The sequence below is a fragment of the Athene noctua genome, chromosome 5 (genome assembly GCF_965140245.1).
Source record: "Athene noctua chromosome 5, bAthNoc1.hap1.1, whole genome shotgun sequence".
NCBI lineage: Eukaryota > Metazoa > Chordata > Aves > Strigiformes > Strigidae > Athene > Athene noctua.
The window spans coordinates 56863999-56890446 of NC_134041.1; the positions used below are offsets into that span (position 1 = coordinate 56863999).

General features: G+C 37.2%; 1 protein-coding gene across 7 annotated transcripts in view; it reads right to left on the bottom strand.

Annotated features, from left to right (window-relative positions):
* Window positions 1–4510: 4510 nt before the first annotated feature.
* The window catches only part of GPAM (glycerol-3-phosphate acyltransferase, mitochondrial), a 32067-nt gene continuing 10129 nt past the window's right edge, over window positions 4511–26448 (bottom strand). For 6 of the 7 annotated variants that reach the window (XM_074907730.1, XM_074907729.1, XM_074907727.1 and 3 more), the window contains 16 exons: window positions 25144–25293; window positions 24302–24398; window positions 23194–23330; window positions 21777–21876; window positions 20852–21064; window positions 20355–20468; window positions 18298–18383; window positions 17234–17349; window positions 16451–16521; window positions 15061–15325; window positions 14412–14554; window positions 12786–12863; window positions 10090–10230; window positions 9182–9371; window positions 9014–9072; window positions 4511–7856 (listed from right to left, as the gene is read on the bottom strand). In XM_074907730.1, the coding sequence (XP_074763831.1) occupies window positions 7740–7856; window positions 9014–9072; window positions 9182–9371; window positions 10090–10230; window positions 12786–12863; window positions 14412–14554; window positions 15061–15325; window positions 16451–16521; window positions 17234–17349; window positions 18298–18383; window positions 20355–20468; window positions 20852–21064; window positions 21777–21876; window positions 23194–23330; window positions 24302–24398; window positions 25144–25293 (2077 nt within the window). In that variant the 3' untranslated portion in view covers window positions 4511–7739. The remainder of the gene's footprint in view (window positions 7857–9013; window positions 9073–9181; window positions 9372–10089; window positions 10231–12785; window positions 12864–14411; window positions 14555–15060; window positions 15326–16450; window positions 16522–17233; window positions 17350–18297; window positions 18384–20354; window positions 20469–20851; window positions 21065–21776; window positions 21877–23193; window positions 23331–24301; window positions 24399–25143; window positions 25294–26448) is intronic. The other variant, XM_074907733.1, reaches the window with a different exon arrangement.

The window sequence follows — 26448 nt, forward strand, 5'->3', positions numbered from 1 at the left end:
CCCAGAGTCTTGGACAAAAAGAAACATTTTGGGGTAAAAGGGACCAAATCTGCAGTTTTGAGGGAAGAGTGGAGGAGTTCTAAAGCCTAGCACCAGAATTAGTTCACATTATAGCTAAGTATTACAAAAATGTAAACACAAGACACGTCTAAACTTCTTCATCTCCTAGAGACAGGGAACATTCACTTTATTACATGTAATGACTTCTTCTGGGGATTTAAAAAATATTTTTCAAGGAATATGCCCTGTGGTATCGCTTCCTCAAAACATAATTTCTTTTTATAGAACATATTATTCTGCAGCACAGCATTAAAAGTTCATCTAATTGAGTCAGGCTGATCATTTTCAAAAATAATAAGTAACATTTATTCAGGAAAACAAATATTACTGGATTAATCAGGCTAGTCTCCAAAAAGAAGAGAAGATGAATAATATTGCAATGACAGCTGAATGAAACATCACAACATTTCAAATCCAAACGTTTTGTTTAAAGTTTTGTTGGAAAACTTTTGAGAAAAATCTACCTTCACTTTCAGAACCTCCAACTGAACAAAGCCACTACTTCAATGCAGTCTTTCTTCAGATTTAATTCTTTCACAAACATCTTGCCAAAATAAGGAAGCACAGAGAGACATATACCTGCCTTTTAACACATTGATTTCTAAGGAAGCGGCATTTTCTTATAGGAAAAAAAAAGATTAAAAATATTCATTAATTTTAATTACCATGTCTCACTTTGAAATGAACTTGTTTTTATATCCTGGGGGCTCTGTTTGAATGAGAAAGCTGAGTCATGCAACCAAAGAGCTGCTGTTAAGAAGGTCGATGAGCAGCACCTGGGAACAGGAAGAGTCACGAGGATGACGAGTGTCTAAACCTGCAGCACACAGGAAGAAGAAACTGGAGGCTATAAATGGCCAGCCAGCCAGCGAGACAAAGGGAGAGATTTGTAGGCAAAGGTGCCGAATTATGATAATTAAGTTTAATGAAGGGGAAATAGCAACAGTGAAAAAGGGCTTTTACAGTTTTCCAACAGGTAGTAGTTTAATTGGCCTTCTCTATCCTGCAGAGACGAGAGGAAGGCTGATTCAAAAAGCCTAGCATCACTGCTAAAATTAGGCTGCAGCTAAATTTAGAGAACACATGTATTAACGTGGCCATAAGGTAAAACTTTCCACAGATATGCAAAATGCTTAACTGGGGAACAAAACCAATCTACCAAAACTTCCTTAGCCTCATCTGAAGGAGAACAACAAATCAAAGGTGAGACATGGGTTTTACAGACATGCCCCAGCTAGCTGTTAACAAGCCATCCTGGGTACCAATTACACAGCAGCCATCACACAGCACAGAGCTCACTTAAAGAGGTTGATGAAGTTGTTTTGGGGGATCCTGGAAAGTCTTCCAAAGAAAATGAATTATACTAAAATAGTGTCGCTGTCAATTCTGTGGCATTTATAAGTGTCGTTGTTTTCTTTGGGTAGATACAATCACTGGAGCCTGAACTCCAGAGATAATGCAACAGCCAAGGCAGCGGGAAACCCAAAACTCAGGAAATATCACTTAGCTTTCAGCATTTCCAAAGCGGGGCCAGAGTTAAACTGTAATTTGTCAACAGATTACAGGGTTAATTTGTAATTTTTATTGTAATCTGCCAGGAACAGTCTGGAAGGTGAAAATGACGGGGATGGGATTCCTCACCCACGTTCTAGTCACCAGGGAGTCTACTACTGGCAGAGGTAGAAGGGTCCTGCACATCTTTCTGGAAACGCTCACACAACACTCCAGATGCAGAGCAGAGGCACAGTGACGTTATCTTGTTTCTTCTGTATTCCTTCCCTGATCACCGCTGGCACTCCATGTGTTTTCTGACAAGCAGAGACACTAAGCAAACACTTTTTTACAGAACAACCTTAATAAAGCCCTCGCACATTTTATTCCTGAACGATTATAGGTAGAAGTATAATCTGTATTAGAGCTGCTCCTGATCTCAGGACTCAAGGATAAAGAGCCAGCCAGACCACAAGTCGGAGCAGCCTGACCAAGCTGCTTCTGCACAAACCCATTCCTGCTTTGCTTGAGAAAGATGTCCAGACCTGGAAGGCAGCTTCACCTCCTACCCTTTCTGCTCACCACCATGCAGCATGGCACAGCTGACAGACACACAGACCCAATACCCAGAACAAGGGAAATACCAACTCCCCTCAAGCCATCCATCTCAGTGCTTCTCTTCGCTTACTGTAAAGATTTTACAGTATCCAACCTGATTCTCTTCACTGCAACTGGAGACTAATTTCACTACTTTTGCCCAACCTGGGTACTCTTCTCCTCCACAAGGGGAAACACCCCCCCACCCCCCCACCCCTTTTCTTTTCCTTTCTGTCTTGCCCATATCATCCTTCAGAGCTCCTCAGACTGAACATGGTATGGCAGCTGAGACCTTATCAGTCTGAATGCACTGGAAAGTTTTGCCCTGTGTTTGTCATTCATGTGCAGGCATAAGGTATCTTTGCATGATGTCTGCCTTTTTCATAACACACCACTTCTGACTCATGTTCTGCTTGTGATCTGCCAGTAAATTGGAGTTTTCTCCAAAGAATTGCTACACAGACAGTTTGTTTCCTTTCCTGTGCCTGCAGAGTTTTTCTTCTCTGTTGTAATACCTTGTACTTCCCTTGTTGAACTGCATTCTTCTTCTTGCCTTCAGAGCTTTCCAAAATGTATCATTACCACTGGAATCATGACAACCTCCAGTGTCCTACATGGTTATCCCAGATCTTGTTATCTGCTAATGTAAGGAACAACTCTCTCTTCCACTCCCCAGGTCGCTAACGAAAATACTGAATAGATGAGACTCAGAAAAGATGATAGTGGAATCATGCCCACTGCTAACAGTTATTATTCCACTCCATTATTCTTCCCTTCTGACTGTGAATTGTGCTTTAAGGAGAGAAAAAAAAAAAAAAATCCACTTAGTACCTGTACACATGCAGCTTTCCTCAAACTACCAGCAGTTGCTAATGAAAATATGAGACAGCATCAGAAATGACATCTAACTTTGGAGCAAAAGAACAAGCTCACAGGTGTCACTGAACCCATGCATGGCCTTAGACACATTATGTGATCTCCACGTCTAGGTTTCCTCATCTGTCAGAGATTGTCACTCTGCAAATACTATCAGTTATTATTACTATGGTGAAGAACAGCCTTGTTATGCAAATTACTCGTAGCAAGTACGCCATGCATCTTTCATTGAAATGTTGCACTGCATGATTACATACACATGTATTTGTATAATAGTTATACAATAATTAAATGGAATTTGGTTTTGAAACTGTCACTGCTTTGACAGATAAAATATAAAAGTTTCGTTAGGGTTTATAGTCTCTCAGGTCTGAACTCTGCTATAACATGCAGCAATGAACATTTCATACATGTTTCTTCCCAAAAGCCAGAAAGTTCCTTATTCTAATGACAGCATCAACTATGATATTTTTTGAACAATTACATTAACAGGTGGGCCATCTTACAGAAGAATCAATAATGATGCTACTTCTCACCCAGTAAATGCAAAGTGCAATGAACATCTATAAAAGAGTGAAAAGAAAATGTTTCAAGCAGCAATTCAGATCAATGTGGATCTTACCTTGAAAATACAGGGCTACTGAAAACTTGGTGTACCATAAGAGAGAAAGAAGGAGAGAGCTCAAATCAAGTGATCCTTCTAAATAAGCCTGGCAAGCTTTTATTACAAGAAAACTGAATTAAGCAAAACCCAGAGATAAGTGCTTTATCTGACATTTAGGATTTTAAGACTGAGAAATAGGAAGACATTTACAGAAAGAATAACATGTAAGGTCATCATTAGTAAGAATTGGGTTTTATTCAAGCTATTGACAATAACTGAATTTTAGTTTCCTGCCTCAGCCTAGAGTTGTCAATTAATCGAGCCTTGCTTGCATGTGAACATTGCTAGAGGCCTCTTAAAGAATCAGTTGATTACAACTTTTTTTTTTTTTTCTGAAGAGTGAAACAGCATACCTCCTTCTCAATTTAAGTAATGATCATCTATGCAGGCTTTATTGTATTAAAGCCCCACTCCAATTGATTCACATTTGCCAGATGCTGTCGGAATTGCTCACAGGTGCTTATTGCAGTCCAGGTCAGCTTGCAATCACCACAAGAAGGGACAGTCTGCAGCATCAGAGCTGTCCCAGACTCCAGAATGACAACCCCCTGCCCCCCGCCACTGTGAGGAGGACTTGAAAAAATGGAAGCCACATACAAGAGCCTTGCAGGGACGGGCAGACAGGGAAGCAAAATGGCACCTCCACTTCAAATGGTTCTGCTCCCGTACATACACTGGTAGAGACACATGTACAATGAAAAATTTTCATGGTTTAATTTCAGAAACTATCTGGAATGGGATGAAGTTATTGAATGAATTATCTTAGAAGGTTATTTAAAAAACAAAAAAACCACCCAAAAACCACTAGAAGAGCTTGTTAAATGTCATATTAGCAAACAGTTTAATTTATTAAAACGACTCCAATACATCTCTGTGCTTCTACAACAGACACAGCATTACACATAACAGGTAAAACGTGGTAACATTCTCAAGGAAGCAGTATCAGGCTCATTAGCACAGAAACACAAGAGCAACTGTATCCTACATCACCTCCCAACTCAAATTTCTTCTACATGGTGATTCTGATACTTCTCTGTGGAGCAGGCAGTCAGTTGACCACAAGTGTAGGTATATGCTTCCTAATCAAAGATAGGTGAATAAAGCCCTATACTGTCAAGGAGAAGGCAGGTATGCCTCCGATGTCAGTGTGAGTAGAAAGTAAATGTATTAACAAGTTTATGATCCCTGGGTAGCTGTGGCAGCACACGAAGTGGAACTCTACATTTTCATCACTCTAAAAATGTGAGATCTACAGGATGCATATGGAAAGATTAAATTTCTCATATCGTGAAAGATCCTGGCCCAAAAAGACTTGCACACCTGAGTAGTATATGTTTGTAACAATGATGAGACTCATGTAAGTCTTTGTAAGAGGAGAGTCTTTAAAATACATTTGTGGTAGTTCAGGGCCAGTCCTTTCTTGTACACTGGTTAACTTTACTGAAATTAACTCAACCTGGTATTCTATCAGCAAAGGAAACATGAGAGGTTAATAAAATCAGAAGACACTGAAGGTGTAAATACAGTGCAAAAGTGTTGGTTTTAGTTTTTAGTGTTGGTTTTAGTTTTTGACTGTTACAGTCTGGTGATTTTATATTCTGTGCTTTATTTTCAGGGAAAAGCATAGTTGTCATGTGCGATAATATATACACTTGAAGATATATGTATACATACACGCTGCAGAATGCAAAGGCTTCCAGTGGCATATGATTCATATGACTTCTCACATGCAGGGTTTTTTTAATACAAAACCAAATCAGTTTTAGAGGTGCCCCCTGCCCTCCGCATACTAAATGTATTCATTAATGTGTATTCACATGCATTATTACCCTACCCATTCATTGTTTTATATTAACCAGATTTTTTTTTTTTAATGTAAGCCATAAATTATCTTAGTAGCAACACCTAGCCAGAACACTCCAGTGACCACAGTACTCCTGGGTTTTATGATAACTAATACATCAGTTGGCAGAACATTCTTAATAAAATGACTCAAGTTTTGTTTGCTTCATATTGCTTCATTTTTAAAAATCTTTTTTACGTACAATCTTCGCTGTTAGTACACTTCATATTTACTGAAATGCTGTAAACTATGAGAGCTCATTATTCAAATGCACCTAGTCTTTGACATTAAATGGAAGCCATCAGCAACAACCGTTATGGAGCATTCATCAGGTTAACAAACAGTGCACGTTACCTAGTATGAGATGAAACTGTTTTCTAAATAACTAATAGACTTCACAAAACAAATTATGTGATGTAGTCACTATCCTGCTGAGACAGCAAAAGGACTAAGAACAAAAGCAACACTAGGGTCAGTTTCTATCTGTATTAATGTAGCTTTGGTTCAGAAATTCTTTTAAGTGTTGTAGAGCACCTGGTTTAGTGACAAAACACATGCGTCTCACAGTGCTAACAGTATAATGCTAATAAACTATAAACTGCAGGTTTAAAATATTAATAGCATTTAATAAAAAAATTTACAGAAATATTCTTGTTGACAAATGTGCAGTACAAATGCAAGCTCCTTGGCCACAAACTCAAATTGTGTGCATCAGTTTTGTGCTGGCATAACAGTGCAAGTGCTGGGATTCAAGTATGCTTTTCCGTATTTATGTTAAGCAACAGAGACTACACGATGAAGTTTGGGGAATTTTCTGCTCACAAGGCCTGGACAGGAAAATCAAGCAAAATATTGCAGTAATTTCAGTGTTTGATTTCCCTCATATAGAAGGCAATCTAAATGAGGAAAAACACATTTCACAAGCAAACCAGCTTCACGTACCACCAAGTTATTGCTTCAGCTAAATCAGCTGTACTAAAATACAGGACTACTGGTACAATCCAGTCTCCACTCACATGAAGAGAAGATGAAATCTACAGTGCAAGTCCTCCATGCAAAAGGATCAAATTGCAAGACCAGAGTCCTGTTTCATAGGACAGAATACATTGATCATTCAGTTTTGTCTATGAATTATTTTTTGTCAGTTAGATCAGAGTCAAAGTACATTGTTTATGATATTTCTGTGTTTCTAGAGGTTACTCTTTCATGCCAATTTAGATTTGCTCAGCAAGAGAATACAATATGAACACTTGTTTGTTTCCAAAAAATTGCTAAAGTTATTGCTGAAATTTTTAGAGCCGAAATTAAAAATTATTTCACCAAATCAAGTCTTTACTCCACTTTAAAAAAAAAATCTGACATCCTATTAATTAAAAAAAACCCAACCCAAACAATAGCTTTCTTCAATTAAATAATAATCTAAGATTTTACAAGATATTCACATTCAGGCAACTGTCTCCTGACTTTCATCTGGCTGAATGACAGATGCCATAACAAAAACAAGAACACTACTCTCACATTCTTCATGACAGCAGTGATTAGTGCAATATACCACTGCACAGCTCTGATAGTGCAAGGTGGGCCTGCTGACAATGTCTCTCACAATCATGTGCTACATGATCATTATTCTCAGATGTCTGTAACTGTTATCTTCATTAGAATTTTGGCATTTATGTTACCATTTATGAAAAACTATGGCTTTATCCATGAAATATATATCTCCTGCCTAAGCAAAATTTTTAAACCATTTGTTTAAAATAATAAAACTGAGTTGGAATGAGTTACTTGTTTATGCCATAAGCTGTGTTGCCACTAAACTCAAGAACTCAGGGTTAGTTACAGATTGCCAATAGGTGTATTTGTGCATCTGTTACAGACTTTAAAAGTATATTTAAAACATAACACTGATAAAACTTCATTCTTCATTTTAAATCTAATTCTAATAATTTATCTTATTTTTTGCAACATGTTTGATTACTTGTATCCAAAGTGTCATCTGAGTATCGCTGTATTACAACAGGATTGGGACTGTAAGAAGCCCATAAATGCATATGTAAGAAGGCACTTGTCTTCCAGTAGTTCAAGTCAGAGAAGGCCTTACCCAGACAGTGGCACCTTACACTTTGAAGGATTAGGAAATGTCCCCAGGCTTTGACATAGTCTCAAAACCTGTCTTCATGTCCCTGGTCAAAGGTGCTGTGTGTGGTCTTACAATACCATGAAGCTCATGATGAATTCCAGTAGTTTTTGCCTGTTGCGCTGAGGTAGGAACGTAGTGCTTAGTTCCAAAATGGTGTCTCTTCTTTGTTTCGTCTGATTAAAAACCTAAAGCACAGGATGAAAATATGTAAGTATCACCATGTTAAAGGAATCTCTTTTGTGATTAAAATTTTATGGTCTATGCTGAATTTGCCTTCATTTACAGGTTTTGGGTTTTTTTTTCTTTCTTGAAGGCTTAGATGGAAATGCCTTTAGATATTATGAGAATTTACTCAATGTTGAAGCCCTTCAACTGGTATGGAAGAAGAGAAACTGAGAAATAAGCACAATGTATGATAAACAAACAACTCCTACAAGTGAGGGATAAAACATGTATTCAAAAGGCATCTGAATTGAAAGTGTAAGCACTTTGAAAACAAGAATTCAGATACTATGCTCTGAATAGATGCTCAGCAGATGCTATCTAGTTCCACTTTGATGGATTTGATATTTGCTTTCTTCACAGCTCATAGAGCCCACAGGAAGCTATCTTTACTATAGGCTTTAACATAGGCTAATTATTGTTAAGATTATTTACTACATCAGAATTTAAAGACAAAGACTTCAAAACCCTTATCTAGCAATACTTTGCCTAAATGCTCATGCTTTCAAAATTATAATGCTAAATCCCATCTGGCATTCAGGAAGCCACGTCATTCTCATGAAAGAAAAACTCTAGATTTGCAAAATCTAGATAGGCGATTTAAAATCCAAAATGCTAGCCATAAAGTACAAAACCGATACTTTATTTTAAAGAACACCTGTATCCTCATGGTACACACTGGAGGTCTACCAGGATGGTTCTCCTAGAGCATCAACCACTGCTAAGCCAAAATTCAGTAACTAATATTTTGAAGATTTAAATAGTCCTTCAAAATTAGATTTAGCTGTTACTAAGCACAGAGCAGCCTTCCAACATTGACACTGATGTCCAATAAGGACATGGAGTAGAGCAGAGCAACTTCATTTGCCGTGAATAAAAATATATAGTCACCTCATCTACACAAGTTTTCTCAGGGGCAAGAAGTGCCTTGTTCTGCAATGTGTGCTCTTCCCTTACTGCCCTCAGCTTTAAGTAAAATGCTCAAAATCCACAATACATTTGCACAGATACCTTCACAGATTTTTAAACTGACACTGAATAGCTTTCATGAATTGTCAACATTATGCTCATTATTAAAATGAAACTTAACAGTCTCCAGCTTTGATCACCAAACACTTACCCCAATTTCCTTAAAGACTTTCACTGCGTTTTTCACATGACTGTAGGTAGCACTCTCAGCTGCAAGAAAGAAAACCCAGAGATAAACAAACTGCAACTGAATTTGATCTACCTTGCGCTAGGAGAAACAGAATGAATCAAATCCAGTTATAAAACCAGTTTAACATACCATATACAGCAACATTCTTCTCCGTCCTGCTTATTAAGTGCCTGTGTAACTTTTGAAGATATTCAGACTCTGAAACAGGACCACTAAAATTGTGCACAAAGATGACAGCAGAGCTATATGCCTCCAGTAACGGTCCCAATAACCTCTGCAGGAAAGTGATGTACTGCTGGTGTTCCTGAGACTGGCTCACCTAAGAAAGGGCAACAAGAGCTTAAGTGACAGAGACCTGTGGAAATACTAGAGACCAAAACAGCAGCTGAAATAATTCTTAGTATAACAAGGACTATGGGGCACAACACGTTATAAAAACATAGCAAAAAACCAGTTTACCATGAGGGACAAAACAGGCACTGCACATCACAGATCGATGCTACTTTTTTTCTCCTTCAAGATATTAGAGATTTCCTAAGATAAAATTAAAGACATCATACTGTTCTGCAGCCAACGGAAGGGTTGCCATACGTTCACACATTATGTCCATATGTGTGAACGTATGGCAACCTAAAGAATATTTGTGTCAGCTTTGTGAGAAAACTGGTAATGGCTAAAATCAACATGATCAATCTACGAAGTGAAATTTAGGCTGAAAATAAATACCAACTGGATGTGCCCCTTTTAGAGTGCAGGCTGTCAAAACATTTAAACATTAAGATACTTGAGCCTTTATCAGTTTTTGTGACACTAACCATTGTCCTTCCACCTCCCTGTAAGTTTATTTGATGTTTCCTTAGTCGTTTTCCTCATGGGAAGGAGAAAAAGGTGTTTTACTGACTGTAGCAAAATACAACAGACTAACACCGTGAACCAGCAGAAAAAAAAAAAAAAAATTATCATTACCCCTCCTGAACCAGCAAAGTAGTTTCTATCTCTTGCAAAAGGCTTCAATATTAGCCTTAGGATAATATTACCTTCAGGTAACAATCCCTCTGCTCTTCTCCAAAATCACTGTCTTCATCTTCCTCATCACTTCTCCAAGACAATGGCTCAGGGAGTTTTTTATCCCATTGCTGTTCTGTAAGACTGGGGCTAACATCCTCCTGATCATCCTGCTTAAATTTGAGACAAGGTGGTAAATAGGTAGAAAACCCAAATCCAGGCAAACAATAGGTTTATTTTATAATCTATTTGACTTAATCAGTTCATTCGTTAACCAATATTTAATGAAAGCAATTATAGGACAGGGTTGAGACAAGCAGAAAGAAGAGACATTTGGTGAAAGAGACTTTTTCTTCAGTTTGCCAGTCACATAAAAATGAAAATCTTCACAAGATTTGCTGAATGTTCCTACCAGAGGCCCTGCAGTAGCAGTTGGCAAGAACGTGTTTTCAGGATGTAAAGTTGAGATGTTATCTGCATGTGGATATTCCTAACTCCTGTACTACTGTTACCTTAAAGACAGAGTAGTAAACTCTGTGTTATTATCTTAAATCAGCTAAAAACTCAATTAATCCAAAATGCATAAGTTGCTATTTGAAAGTGGCAACTTACTGCTTCTAATGATGTTGTTCTTGTATTTGTCCCCACATGAGATATTGGTTGGAATAGAATGAGCCAGTTTAATCATGAAGGCTCCAAATTGTTTAAACCTTGATCATGTTGATGCAGGTGTGCCAGAAGTTCAGTTGTACAGTAACTGAGGTGCAACAGAAATACTCCCACCTGATCAGTGTTTGATACAACATTCAATTTCAACAATGCATCTTCAGAAATGAATTTTAGAGATAGTAAACACACACTTAAAAGAATAAGGGAAGCCTTAGTCTCAATCATTCACCATTATTTGTTTTGCTCAAAGTAGTAGAACAGAAAGATTTTTCAAAGGTCAGTAGTGCTAAGTCACTGAGGAAAGACCCCCACGCAGTTATTCCACTTAGAACTGGGAATCGGGCAAGATTAAAACCAAATGGATAAACAGACACCTTGTAGATGTGATTACTGTCATAATATTCATGACAAAGGCCTCTGAAGCAAATGAAGAACAACATCCTTCCAATCTTACACTCTGATCAAATGTTTTATTTTGAATGAAGCAAAGATGACAAAATAAGTTTTAAAAAATACCAAAGAGATCACTAAGTGTTAGGAATATTTCTTAGTTTTTGAAGTATTTAGAAACTAGAATCACAGGAAAATAATTCCAAAAAGAAGCATAGGTCAATCAAGCTCAATTTAAAGAAGATTTATCAATGTGTTAATGTCTACAGTAAATTGAAATAATCGGAAGGGGCAGAAGTAGCTACCTTTCTTAAGCAACATGTTCTAAAAACCTCACAAACATTTCCAACCTATCTGAAGTAATGAAACAGTCATTGCTTCCAGTGTTTGCACTGATTATGCAAATTCTTGTAAGTGTAAAAGTAATAAACAGGTATAGAGGTTTTCTAAGTTTAAGAAATTTACTGATGGAATATATCTCTATTTTAAGCATTCAAATGTTGTGCTGGTGGTGTATATCAGGCAACACAGACAAATATTTATATACAACCTAATAGCTATCTATATCCCAGCCATAAATAGCAAAGTACCAGACTCAGCAACCAAAATTTATAGAAGAACCCTCAAGACAGGTTTCATGCTTGAGTAGACAGAGGTGCTTATCTACTGCTGTCCACACATATTTTTGTCCTCTGTCTCCAGGCAGGGAACATAAAGGTTTCTTCCTAATCCTCTGATTAGCAGTCACTTTTGGATTTATCTAATAACAAATTCAGTCTAATTTATAACAACATATCAGTAGTTCAGATAAAAAACAAGCAGTAGTAACTCCAAATAAGGAGAATGTTTAATATCCAGGTATACCAAGTAAATTGCACCTATGGTTACATATATGAAAAAAGGAAGCATGTATCAAAAGGTATGCAGTATGATTAGAGTGAAGCAGTGGCCATTAACAAATACACCAGAATCAGCTCTAGCCTCCTTTAAAACTGGAGAGTTGCAAGAAGAAAGCAGCCAAATATGTAACTCCTTTTCCATGGACTCTTTAGATTTTGTTGCTTCTTCCTGAGTGCCATGATTTGTTTACCATGCAGAAAAAAAGTTTGGGAAGCAAAGATATTCTGAGTCAGCTGCCCCCTGGGCCCCAGGTTTCCTTTACGCTGTATGCCTCTGGTGGGTTGCAACACACAGCAACACCAGTACATCCCTGAAACTGCAAATTGTGCTAGCAGAGAATGTTTACAGTAATTTCGAGATCAGTATCGATGCAAAGGAATCAAAGAATGACAAAGGATCTGGACTCCTGACTCCTGTAGAGTAGAAAGTAAACATCCATGTAGCTATGCTACATTTTGAAAGGGCTCCAATAATAAAATAGATCCCCATTTTACAGGACAAAAATGTATCTTCCTTAGTAGGTTTAATGCTACAGTGAAATTACACACAGAGTCATTCATAGCATCACCAGATGACTACATCCAAATGTCTGACACTTGTAAGAATGAAGTAGCATCCGCCCTGGACTTAAGTTGTTACAAGCTCTCAGTAGCAGAGATATATATTTTTCTAATATACTTAGAACAAGACACAAATAAGAAGCATGAACTACTTATGGCTAAAGTCACGTACAAGAAACAGAACTCATACAGTATCTCTATCACCTTACCTCGGCCACCAGAAGAATGCCATATTGTATCAGCCTTTCCACAGATTCGTGGCAAACTTGATATATCACCTGGCAAGGCTGCACAACATAAAAGAAATGCACTGAAAAAATCACATTTATTATACCTATTAAGCAACACCAATATGAATGTTTTTGAATACAGCAGTACTATTCTTTTTAAACAAGTTATTAAACTTCTACCAGCATAATCCCAATACACCATTCTTGTGTTTATCCTGGCAGACAGGCAGACATTAAAAAATTACAGTGAAATAGGGTATTTAAAATTTGTCCAAGTTTTCTGAAGAAATGCATTACTACACTGGTAGAAACCCACATTAAATATTTCTCCCTTTTAATTGCCTCTAACCATATTTTAGTTTGTTAACAATTCTGGAATAAAATAATCGTAAAACTGAAATCATTGAGACTCATACCTGTGATTTATTTGGAATTTAAAGTACACTTTTAAGAAATTCCCTTAAGCGTTTCAAAACTCTGAATAAAAAAACCCAACCTCTTTTACATTGTTCATAATCATGTAGGAAATATTTTCTAAGTTAAAAAAATCAATTATTAACTCTGAAAGAAGGAGGATAAGATTACTAAAGAACCCTGCCACATGAGCTACATTATTGCCCAGACAAAAATACTAGATTTTGCTTACGCTTCATTTAAAAAGGCATGAACAAATTTAAGAACTAATTCAAGAACCTCTAGATTTCTAAGTAAATTCTACACATAAGAAAATCTAGCACTTAAAATTGCAAGTATACAAAGTATACAGTGTCTGAAAACTGAGATAACATCAGCTCTCTTCAGTGTTCTGTAACAAAACAAAAATCAAAGTCAGGCCATGTTTAAAATTGCCACTAATTGCTAGGTGTGGCACACTGTGACTACTGCACTCCTGTGCAAATGATGAGTATCCTTAGAATCTGGAGCCTTAGTTCCCAGTGTAATTTCAATCATGTATGCAAACTCCTATGAGTTGAGTACTCCCAAAGACTTGTATTTGTTTAAGTAAAAAATATTTAAATAGTTTGGGCAGAATGCAGATATAGTTGTGATGGTCTAACAACATAAGTGATACAAAATCTGTTAGAAGCTGAACCTCAAGTTGTGGGAAGCCGACAGAGATGGAATGAAATGAGCAGCTTTTCTTTCTCGGGAAAGGCCTAAAGCCAGTACAGCAGAAATGCTGCAGGCTCACCCCAGCATCACCCACTTTTAACACCCCCATGACCAGCAGGCGTACACTTAGTATACATCCCTGAAACTGGATCAACTGATTTTGTCACACCTTGCCAAGGAAGCAAGGTAGTGACAGGAGTTTGGCAAGCTAATCTATGTGTTATCTTAGGCCACATATCTTTTGGATGGACTGTTCTGATGGAACTACATTTGCTCAAATGTTCAGACGTTTCCTTGAAGTAAATGGGAACAATGTTATCTTCCTTTCTCAAATCATAATGAACCTCTTGATACCCATTACCATCAGACTCTACTTAGAGTGAACATATCAGATCTGTGATGTTTGAAGAAAGCACCAATTAATTTTAAAGTAACACACAGTTACAAGCAGAACAAAAAATTTAAATGTGGACAATTAATGCAGTTACTTACCAAAGATACTGTAAATTCATTAGAAAGCAAGTAACACAAGCTGGCAGCCTTTCGGACCAGGTGTTCTTGACTAATCAAAGTGGGAGAACCACCACTGGTACCATTTCTGTACCTCCTACTCTGAATCGCACGAAGACTGCAGGCTAGAGCAGAAACAAACATAAGCAAAGTTTATTTTTCCAAAGAGCTTTAGGGCAAGGAAAATGTAAAACTTTTGTCTACTTCTAGGCCTAAAAGCAGTCAAACATTACACATGCAATTGAAGAACAAAGATGTAATTCATCACTATTTTGTTTGTGTCCAATTAATGTCACATTGAAAGAAAAGCTCATTAAAGTTTTGCTGATCAAAGAACAGGTTTTGCCATGTTGGCTCAGAACTCTGATAGTGCCTTGCCTATGGCCATGACCAATACACAAATACTCCCAAGAAAGATAAAGGATGATGGGAAGAATGAGTGGAAACAATCCACAAACAAAACACAGGTTTACTTTAAAATTGTTTTTCTTAGTGTAAACACGGGCTGAAGCAGGGAGGGAAGAAGTAAGTAAAAGTAAATTACATGAAAAACTGATGAGGTTTTTTTGTGCAGATACTTTGATTTCATAAGTTACAAGAAAGTCTTTCCTTGCTAAACCCCAGAACATACCAATAATGGCCTCTTTAATGAATACATGAAGTACTCCATTGCTGTAGAAGTTCAGTTCAAAGACAGCAGGTATTGTTGTGCTGGGAGTGATGAAGAACTCGTTGTTTCGACTAGTGTTTGTGATATTTACACAGTTCCCCAACAAGTGGATAGCATGCATGACAACATCATCTGAGTTCCCTGAAAATCCCAAGTCAAAGTCACGGGCTAAGACCTCCTCCTTCATGGAGAAGAAATCTTCTACCAACCTGGAAAGATCAGTTCCCTAGACATAAAACAGTATCACACAGTGAAACAATTTTTCTGCACAGGAGTTTATCTGTAAACCACATAACCACATATATAGCAAACACATAAACAACACATTATTTGTCAATAATCAAAAGCCTAACAGTCATATTACCAAAACTTATTTTCACTGAGATTTTGCTGAAATAATCCGCAGGTTTTGAAATACGTGCAATTATATTTTAAAACCATCCAGCTATTTGGAAGTGCAAGTTTTCTCTTTGCTTCTTGGTTTATTCACAACCTGCAGAGACCTGAGTTGTTCCCAAGAACTTGATACAGATATTATATTTCCATTACATATGCTGTAAAATAAATGTTCAATTATCTGCGAATATTGTAATTAACAGAACTGTTCAATTGCTTGGGGACATGAGGAAAGGCTTTTCCTCAAGTATTTCCTTTCCTTGTTTTTTGTCAAGATGGCTTCAAATCACATTGTAAAATGCTTATTCGATCCCACTGTTTTAGGAAATTGAAAAGACTGGACTGACAGGAATGGTGATACTGTCCTTGTCAAGAAAGATTACATATCTGACCAATATTTTTCAATTTGTTCTCAATTTATGAGCAATAAAAGCTTCAGATAAGAGGGAGAAGGAGTTTAAGAAAAATTCAAAATACATTTACAGGAGAAAAAAAATAATCTTTCCAAGCCCCATGCACAAGACTTCAGTTAAACATTAGTATCATTCTGCCATCGTGACATAATATTCTAGTACTAAGGAACAGTGAAATTAATTTGAAAATTAACAGAAGAATTTCTAGCATATTCAATGGTGAATGTACTTAAGATCTAAAAAAAAAAAATCTTGATACAATGAATCAAAACTGTGTATTCTTTTGAAGAAGTGTAACTACATTCTGAATTACAAAAACCTATTTCCACATGAGTATTTATTACCATCCCATCAATAATGGCTTATCTTGAAGCATCCACTACTAACTAAAATATTAGCATTCAGACTACCTGAAGTCCACTTTAATTTAAATGCATCTTTTTTCTTCTATTAGTATCATGCCATAGTAAAATGCATACTATTTTTTTTAATTAACAAGGCCAAAGTAATGTTTTGCTATTTAAGCAGCATGGAAGCCTTACCTGCCTGTGTCTGTACAGCAGCAAACAGGCAACAATGTGGGTAGACATCACAGCACATGACTTGTTAGCAGCTAGGGGTAAACCAGATAAACTCATTATGCACCTGAGAAGTTCAGAACATCATTACAAGTGAAAGAACATCCATTATTTAAAAAAAAAAATAAAACAGTGATCTTGGCACAGAACTGTACCTTCTGAATGAAATACAAAGTGTATTATGCCTGTATAGTAATAATATTAATCAAATGAAAGTAACTTGAACTAAGAAGGCTGAGTAAAACTTAAATCTTTACTAGGCTAAGTACCATTTTGTATGCATCTTATACCACAAATCACAGATCTACTGACGGAAGCATACAGCACATAATCCACAAACCGGGCAACACTGGGTCCATGCAGCTAGATGAGTTCATGTGAGTATGATCTTAATGCCATTAAGACACCACAGTGTCTTCTTACATGAAGTGATAAGAAATCAGTGTATCGATATGACGACAAAAACACTTCAGAGCACAGCAAGCTCAGTATACTAGTCCAATCAATACAAAAATTAACAAAACAGAATAAAAAGTTTGTGCTTAATCAGAAAGAGAGTTTATTCAACTCTGAAGAGGAGGGAGGGAGGCAAAGCATAGAGATCTGTCAAGAGAGCATCCGAAGTGAAATGATGAAATGATCACCTGCACGGACAGAACTGGGAAGTATGACATTACCAAACAGCAAGTTAGTTCATGCAATCAGCAAAACAAAACAGGTAGCTGATGGCAGTATTATAACACTTACTGAACAAAATATGCTCAGCCAAGTTGGATATCAGCTCTCTTCTGAAGGGTTCACTAGTGATATCCCTGGAGTTGGGCAGCGAGGCCTCTGTACCTTCATCCACAGTATCATTAGGTCTGAACACAGAATACAAAAATCACATTAAGACATTTAGATTTTGATCAAAAGGTAAAATAAACTAGACTTTTTTTTTTTTTTTTAAATTTTGTATTACACTAATTGAACTACAGTGCAAAAAACCACTATACGGTCTGATAAGGGCCCAAAAACGTTATGTGTAACAAGCATCACAAAAATTTTAATACCTATCAACTTTCACATTATTTCTTCACACTAAACAAAAATCAAAGACTACCAAAAGAAAAACTGCAACTTTGTCCTATGGCTATTCATGACTTTGCCATGACATCATTTGCACCTCACACCTCTTTTCCCTTCAGTCAATATACAAATCTGCTTAAAAGGTAGTTTCCAGCCCAGCCTCTCTACGAACTAGAAATGGTCTTTTGTATGGTCCTACAACTTTCTAAAGATAAATGACTTTGTCTGTACTAGGACCACATAGGTTCATACAAGTCCAGCAAAGACTTCAACTAACATGTGTACCTGCGTAACAAATGCAGATCTAGCCCTTGAGTGCAGTTTTGTAGTTCTGAGTGACAGTTACCTCCCTGAGCAAGGGGTATTCACACCAAGTCCTATTTGATTTGGAATTACACCAAAACCCACATGAAGTGTTTGCGAGGTTTAAACTCAAATCATTCATTTTTCATTAAGCGTGTTATTTTTTCCCTTATTCAATAAAATTTAAAATTAAAGCAACAAACGTCACTAAAAAAAAAGCCTCCTTGAGCTTATTTAAACAGAGCTCCCCAGAAAGAATGCAACTCTCACAATAAATTGCACGGTTATAATTGTCTAAGGTTTTAGTTTTCCTATAGACAATTAGATTACCCTTGGGCAGTTCAAGCACTGCTTGGAATGTAGTGCAGAACACTACAAGGACAAATGAACAAAAACCCCCAACCTGTCCTCCCTCTCCCCAACACCCAAAAAATCTCTACCTTGATGGAAGTATAGCTGGTAACAAAGCTTGTTCCAAAGAAAGAGGAGCAGGCACAGGTTTTTGACTTTGGCTGTTTACGTATTCCTGTTAAGAGAACACTTAGTTATTTTTTGTACTTTTTCCACCTTATTCGTGCCTTCAACTGATAATACTATTATATGAAATAGGCAATTATTCAAAAATGCAACTGTGATTAAAAATAGCTCACACTAAAAGAGCAGTAATAAGGTCACAGAAATAAAAAGTTTTCAACAGTTCGCTTTTGATTTTATTTCATGAAAAGGCAGACTTCCTACAGCAAGGAATCCATATTTCATGAAAAAAAAAAGCAACAAAACCAATACATAACCCTTATGAGCACCCTGCTGGGAACAACTCCTTTGAGACTAGTTTCTCTATGATTAAATGAATGAGAACTGCCTTCATTATCACGAGCGAGAGCAAATTCTAATACCCATTCAGAACCAACATGGAGACTGTAATTATTGCTTGCAGCTGCTTTCCTCAAACATCAGGATAGGGAGCTTCTGCACTAGTGTTTACCTATGGAGAAATTCCAGTTGCAAGACCTCTCCCAGTACTACAAACTAAAGCAGGAAAGAAGCAGGAAGGGTACCGGTACAACACCCTTGGAATTCTTGAATCCCACATTTCTCAAAAGCCAAACATCTCTCCTCCACAGGTTAACATTTACATTATTCAGTTTTCAGGACACTGTGTTCTTTCAGTTGCTATAAAGACTGATGTGGGAAACTAAAGAGCCACTTAACCTGCTGGTCAGGGAAACAGGAAAGCTGCTTAAAAGACTCTCAGAGCCAGCTCACTCTCTTCAGCTTCTAAGCCTGTGCTCATAGAACTGCGGATGACCAAAATTAACCCCAAAAGCTCATTGCCTTTAGAAGGACCTGCAGTGACCTAACTGCACTTCTGCAAATCTTGGTTAAGGCATACTTAAAGAATTTATGTCATGTATTACCCTTCTTGAGTACGAAAAGGAATACACATACAAATGAGACTTGACAGAGGTTACTAGGAAGGTATAGAGTGATTAGCATTTCACTGGATTAAGAGGGCAGATAACCTTCTTTTCCTTATACTGATACAAGAACAATTGTTAACTCCCTACCAAGAATAGCCCAAGCCTTCTCCTTTGGAAGTGAATTAATACCTTTCCCTACTACGCTAATTATAATGCAGTGCAGACGGTCACAATAATTTCATGCTGTGGTAATTGAACCCTCCAAAGCTCTCCAACCTACTGCTTTTCTGAGAGAAGTAGGGCAGAAAGAACACCTAATTAATTTGAGTAATGTTCTAGTAGGTTGTTGTTGCAGTAGTTAATCTTGTTAAAGTCACACTACAATAAGGCATACTGTAGCAGAACACAGACTAACGAAACACCAATAAGTATAGTACAAGCAGATTCTGCAAAGAGATGGAGAAAATTTAAAAAGTGAAGGCAGAAACTACTGCTCCACCCCATTCCCCGAGAAACCACACAACAGTAGTTGGTGAACTAGTGTAATAGTTGTAAACTAATAATGAAATATGACTTTCAAAGAATATGCAGATTTTTATGATATATTATTCATGATACTTTCACCGCTATGATTCGCTTAGCAGTTTTAAAAATCCAGTGAGATAAATGCCCCACCTCAACAATAGTATAAGCCACTAAATTACTTAAACTGGAGAACGGTATTCTGTTTCCTTCAACTCCAAATGTCTCTACAAAGTAAAGAATTACCATGTGGTACAAGGATCACATTAAAGAGTGTTTGCTAAAACAAAGGACCCCAGTGAGAATACTTACACCGTTTCAAAACAAACATAATTCTTTATATCAACTCTGAGACTATTTCAGCTTAACACAAATGTGTCTGAAGACTCACATATTCAGCAAAACAGTGATATTTTTGTCCCACTGGAATGGACTTCAGCAGATAACACTAGTGATGATAACCCACGAAGAGAACAATCAAGATAAACGTGTCCCACTATTGAAACATCCAAAATGTCAAAATTTCAAAAGGATCTTCAAATTTTCAAACTTACTTTTAAGGAAAACGGTTGTGCAAAATCTACTCTGACACACCCGTAATTCTTCCGCAGCATTCTGAAGACTCCTCTAGCTATACTCCAAAGACTTTCATTCTTCTTAGGCTTGCCCTGGAAAACATCGGTGGGTTTTTTCCGATTTGTAATTAAAAGGGTATGTTTGAAATTAAAACTCATGCAACAGCAGACAAAGCAAGGATGAATCTTTTGACACACCTGGTAACTTCAAGTAAATCTAAAAGAACTACTGTTTTCCATAGATATCTATCTGAACATATGAATTGTTATGTCATGAATCTGCATTTAGAGTATGTCACCCATAACTCAGCACTCACTATCAGAGAGGTTTTGTGATTCATGGCTCTACACTGTTCAACGCTAACACCAAGTACATGTGACAGAGGACTACTAGCACATCGTTAACTATGTAACACATTTTCCTGCACATAAACAGAAAATCCCCAAGCCAAAACAAGTTATTCAATTGCTCTTACCAGCTGCTCACTGTTATAGTGACCTTCAATTATGCGATCATAAGAGATTCCCACAGGTATAATTAGGACGTCAGGAGTAGCATTTGAGAAGAGAGCATCCACCACCACAGATAAAAGACCTGCTCTAGCTCCAGATGTCTTTCCACTTCGAGACCGTGTGCCTTCCAAGAATATTTCTAAAAACTGCTGCTGCCTCAACAATTCTTCTATGTGCTGAATACAAAAAGATTGGAAAAGAGGAAAAAATAAATATCTAATTATACTGGCCAATTCACATTTGAAATATATTGTCAGCAACCACTTCCTTTTAAAAACATCAGAAGATCATGAGTTGGCATGAATACTTGTGAAAAAATAAAAGCAATAATTAATGCTTGACACAAACCCAGAACAAACTGCAATTGAATTTGCATAAATATACAAGTAGTATAACGCCATTTGTTCAAGAACAGCATCTCTAGCAACAGTGGATTTAGCCAATTTGCATACATCTTGCCTTCTGGTTCCTCAGTACATCCCATCTTCCAAAATGAAAATACAGCGATTATACTGAACAGCACAAAGGATTACATCAGCCCATCATAAACAGAGACTTCCATTAAGTTAACAGAATTGATGTAGATATTACCCAGTAAAAAAGAAATCAGAGAAACAAGTCTTAAGCTTAGCATTAATTCAGAGAGTATTAATCCCACTTCAGTAAGGATTACACAAGGTGAAAATGTGCTCATCCTCAAAGGTGATGGGCATTCAATTCTCTTATTCTATCCATTCAAGACTTCATACAAAAATGTTATTTTTTTTCAGCAAAAACCCAAGACAAATTCAAAGCAGTAAAAAACATCCCTGGACTGATTGAACTCACTTTCCAACTTGCCACCCAACCGAAATGACACCTACAGAAACAAAGACAAGAAACACATACCACGTAGAGCAAAGCTCTGTAGAGGAAGTCCTTACGACCATCGGGACTCTGATCTAACTTTCGACGAATGAAAAATCCTCCTAGCTTGCGGATCAGTGTGCTACATAATAAAAAATTATACTCATTGATTTTAGTTTGCAGGGAACTACTACAGGTCCAGTACAAAATTCTTAGCATGCAACAGGAACTGAAATTCTTGAAGATTAAAATGCATTATGTTATTTGCACATGATGGGACCACACAAATATTACTCTATTTAACTTCAGAAACAGGCTTCTCTACACTGTCTTGCTCCATTTCACTCCCCCGACAGACCAGCTGCCAGCTGCAGTGACCCTGCCCAGGAGACTATGGTACACTGAGATCTTGGCGTTAACCGTGGGTCGTTGTAAGTATCAGCTAACCTGAGCTGGCCCAAGTCTGTGCTGTGCTTCACTTGCAGCATGGCTGTTGTTTCCATGTTGTAGCGCTCATACCCCTTGGCTGCACATCAGCCCAGCCAGCTCATTTTAACTGAAGAGACTGCAGGCAGCTCCCCCTTGGCACCAACAATTACACCACCTGCGTGGCCTTGCCTTTATCTAACAGTGCAGCAAGTTCTCATGAGAACATCCTTTCTGCTTGACAGAGAAATTATGAATAGCATTATTTTCTTATAAGAAAATCCTGCACTAGCTCAAATGACCAAAATGGGGCAACCCTTTCTGCAGATAGGTTCTGCATTGCATCCTGCACATGGATCAGAGACCCACTGGGCACTACACAACTTGGGGCTCCCAGTGTCTACAGGGACATTAGATTGCCTATCCTAGTCTCTCTTTCTTCATACTGCTAGCCCTAATAAATACCATAATTGATACTTTATAGAGTCTGAATGCCTTTCTTATCAGGATTATCACAGATCAGCACCTACTGGTGCAAAACACCCTCTAAGTCAAGGTATCCCCCTTCTTTCCTCATCATTTGCTGCAATACCCAGTGGCTTTTCAGAAATCAGTTGGACCCATATTCTGTCTCACTGGCAAAATACTACCTAAAAGGCTTTAGGTTCTTCAGTCACCACAGAGAACAAATTGGAGCACTTTCCCACTCAGTACTGTTGCTGCCCATTAGCCAGCTCATTAAACTTCATGAAGAGCTGTCCATTCACAACTTTTTCACATACTCATCTCTCCTTAGTCACCTACCCACTTTAAGACTCCTAGAAGAAAGGAATATGCTTCCCTACCCTATTTAGGTTATGACAGTTTCTCAGAAGGATTTTGTTATACTCTCTAAGCATGTAACAGGAACCAAAGAAGTGCTACATGATGGCATACTCAGATTATTTTACACTTGAACACAAGATATATTGTGCAATAGGTCATCTGAAGATCTCCCCACCTCAGTCTTTTTCAAATAAGAAGAGGTTATTACCTGAAGATGGGGATGTTGAGATTGTTCCCTGCAGCAATGTAGGGTGCTTTGATGTTATGGCAGAAAAGAATGAATGTAAGGAGCAGGTAGTCAATATGGGATTTGTGAACAGGCAGGAAGATAAGAGGCAAATTCATCTATGGTGGGGAGAGGAGGGAAAAAAAAAAAAAAAAGAGAAGACATTTGGTAAGAAATATGGAATATTGCTCCCTTTATAAAATCCATCATTGATATTATCAGAACGGATGGTATTTTCCAGTTATCATCATTCATTTGTTTACTTCCGGTTTTCATTAAGCTGTGATGAGAACATTTCAGTCAACCGTACTACTTAATTTTCACAGACTGTTGTTTTTAGTTGTATGCATTGCACTAACAGTGATTAATATTCCCAGTTTCTTCAGACTCACAGTATTGAGGCAATAATCAAACAATTAAAGGGATGTGGCCAATAATCAGTGTCACCAAAGTACTGCTATTTCTTTCTATTAGATATCAGCAAGGATCTATGAATACTGGGGTTCCTAAACACTGTAATCAAAAGATAACAGAAAATATTAGGAACGGGTTTTTTGTTTCATTTATCTAATCCATTTTCTAAGGTAAACCCTGTAAAAAGAAGCAATTCCTTTGAGTATAAAGGAAGTGGTAGACCATAAGAGTTATTCTGGTCAATTTTAATAAATAACAAAGGACTGGGAACAGATTGCTAGTAAGAAATAGGAAAAGCTTATTTCTTCAAGATTTTTATTCCAAATTAAGGTAAGAATGAAAAATCCTGAACAGACCGACTAAATTATTACTGGCTGTCTCAGTACAAAAAAAAGAAGTAATGCTGGATAAAGGTTATCTGTGATAACCATTCAGCCTCATAGTTAAAAGTTGATCCTGAAACAAAGGTAAAACCAGAGTTCACGTAGTATTTCAGGTTACATAACTCAAAGAGCATCACAGTTAATTAAAAACACTGTTTCACAGCTGTGAGTTCTATCTACAATCTGATATCATACAGACAACAGAACTCTCCTAAAAAGAGAAAGTGCTGTAAATATTAATAGAAACCATATCAGAAATCTACCTTACTAGATTCTTTCCCATCTGCCCTTACCTCTGTTGCTGCTTTGACCATTTCAATTTGACCTCTGTGGATCTGAATATTCCAAAAAAAGCTGTTAAACAACTTCAGTAACACCCAGCCAGTCAACCTGAAAGAAGAACAAACACAACTCAAAGAGCTTCATCAATTTCTGTCTCCATTTTATATTGCTTCTGTATGACTAAAGGCAAAGCCATAAAATCCAATGACTTTATATTCAAATAAAATTACTATAAAATCCAATTGCTTAACAAGCTTTTGCCTATCAGCTAAGCCATGGTTAGTAGCCACATTTCAGGCTCCTGCAGTTATAAGACAAAACTTGTTAGTGTCAACCTCAGTGAAGGCTGTTTGAAGGGCAGAGACCACTTTACATATGGGGCAAGTTAATGGAGGTCCTAAGATCAATCACAGCAACTAAGCTAGTTAGGTGACACGTTAGGTGACAGCGTGTTATCTGCTCTTGTGGGAAAACTCAATAGTTACAAAAAAATATAGGGGTTACATCACAAAAGTTGGTGAAGGGGACTAGGATCATGACAAATTCATCTTTAGTAATAAAGGTAGACACCACAGTAAAAGATTTTATCTAAGATACGACACTGATATATTTACAACTACAGTTATGATATTCAATAGGCTACTGGAAAGAAGATCTTTCACAGTTTTAAGACGCTGCAGCTTAAGAGTAACTACCATTTCATTTGTTAACATTAGAGAGGATTTTTTATGAATTGGGTATTTTTAAAAATAATTATTTATTAATGATGTGTTACAAGCTCTGCTAGTATAATACAGATAGAGCTTGGCTGTCATTCTACCCATTGACAATACTGGTGAGTCATTTTTCTTACCTGATTAAAGCAGGCGACACATTTGCTACCATTTCCTGGAGAATCTTCCTGGCTTTTTTCTTCACTTTGTTGATGGCTTTAGGATCCGTCTGAGCAAAACTACCTGGAGCACTTGGTTCAGAAGCTTCATCTACAATGGCCTTCTGCACTCTAACATTAAGAAGTAAAACTTATGAGACAATTCCACAACGGAGGAGTTCAAGACACGTACAGCTGCTTGAAATGAGCTATATATTACTATAGGAGAAACTTGCAAGCATAAAAGAACATGCACATTGAACATGCACTGCATACTCCAAATGCATTAAATTTTTTCTAAGCTCTGATTAAATAGGCGGGTGACGGATGAATGCGCTCAAAGTTGACCATATAAAAGATTATGTACACAATTTGCAGGTACTGATATTAAGTGATTGTAAATTTTCAGAAGTGGTTAATAAGGTTAAAAATGCAGACAGAAGAGCTGAAGTCTCCTCTTCGTTAATTTCTTTTTCCTGCCATAGCTATTTCATATACCTCATTAGACAGATTTATGCAGTTGCTATTTTGCACTTCTACAGTATCTGAATTCTGTTTTACAAAGTGTAAGTAAATTTTATAAGGGCTGTTTTCCCTATTTAAAACATATCTAAGAAAGATTAAGTCATTTAACACACCGTAACTGTGGCACAACGTGGTCTGCTTTACTTTTCAAAAGCAACACTATCATCTTCAGACAGGACTCAAACATTAAAAATTCAGTAGAGTTAGGAATGTTAATGTAGGCAGTGTGTGCCCTCTGACAAAAGTAGACTCAAGAAGTGGGCATGCGGTTGAATTTCTTTGCGTCTAGGGAAAACTGATACCCTAATAGCTAATCAGGGGCTCAACGTGCCATTTAAAATGCAGTATATGAAACAGAAAAGCTCCACAACATAAAGGGCGGGTATTGATACCTGTAGCCTTTTTCAGTTTTGCCTCACACTCTTGGTGTAAACTCTGGGTACTCTGAAATGCTGCTTTCCTATTATTTCTGAAACACTGACAATTTCTGATGCTTGTAGTATGACTTTAGTGGTAATGATTTACATGAATTAGGTAAACAAATGTTTGAAGAGTTCCCATGCAGCAGTATGTTTTTCTGTGTCTGCTGTCCACCCACTATGCATCATTCATTTGAAGATTTACAATTCTTAATCTCCTGTTTTACTATTCAAACAGAAATTGCAAGCTAGAGCCCTGAAAGGCTGTGCTGAAGATACTGTATCTTCTAATATTTTAAATAGTCTGATTTTCACACCAGCTGTTTCTAAATTCATAAATCAT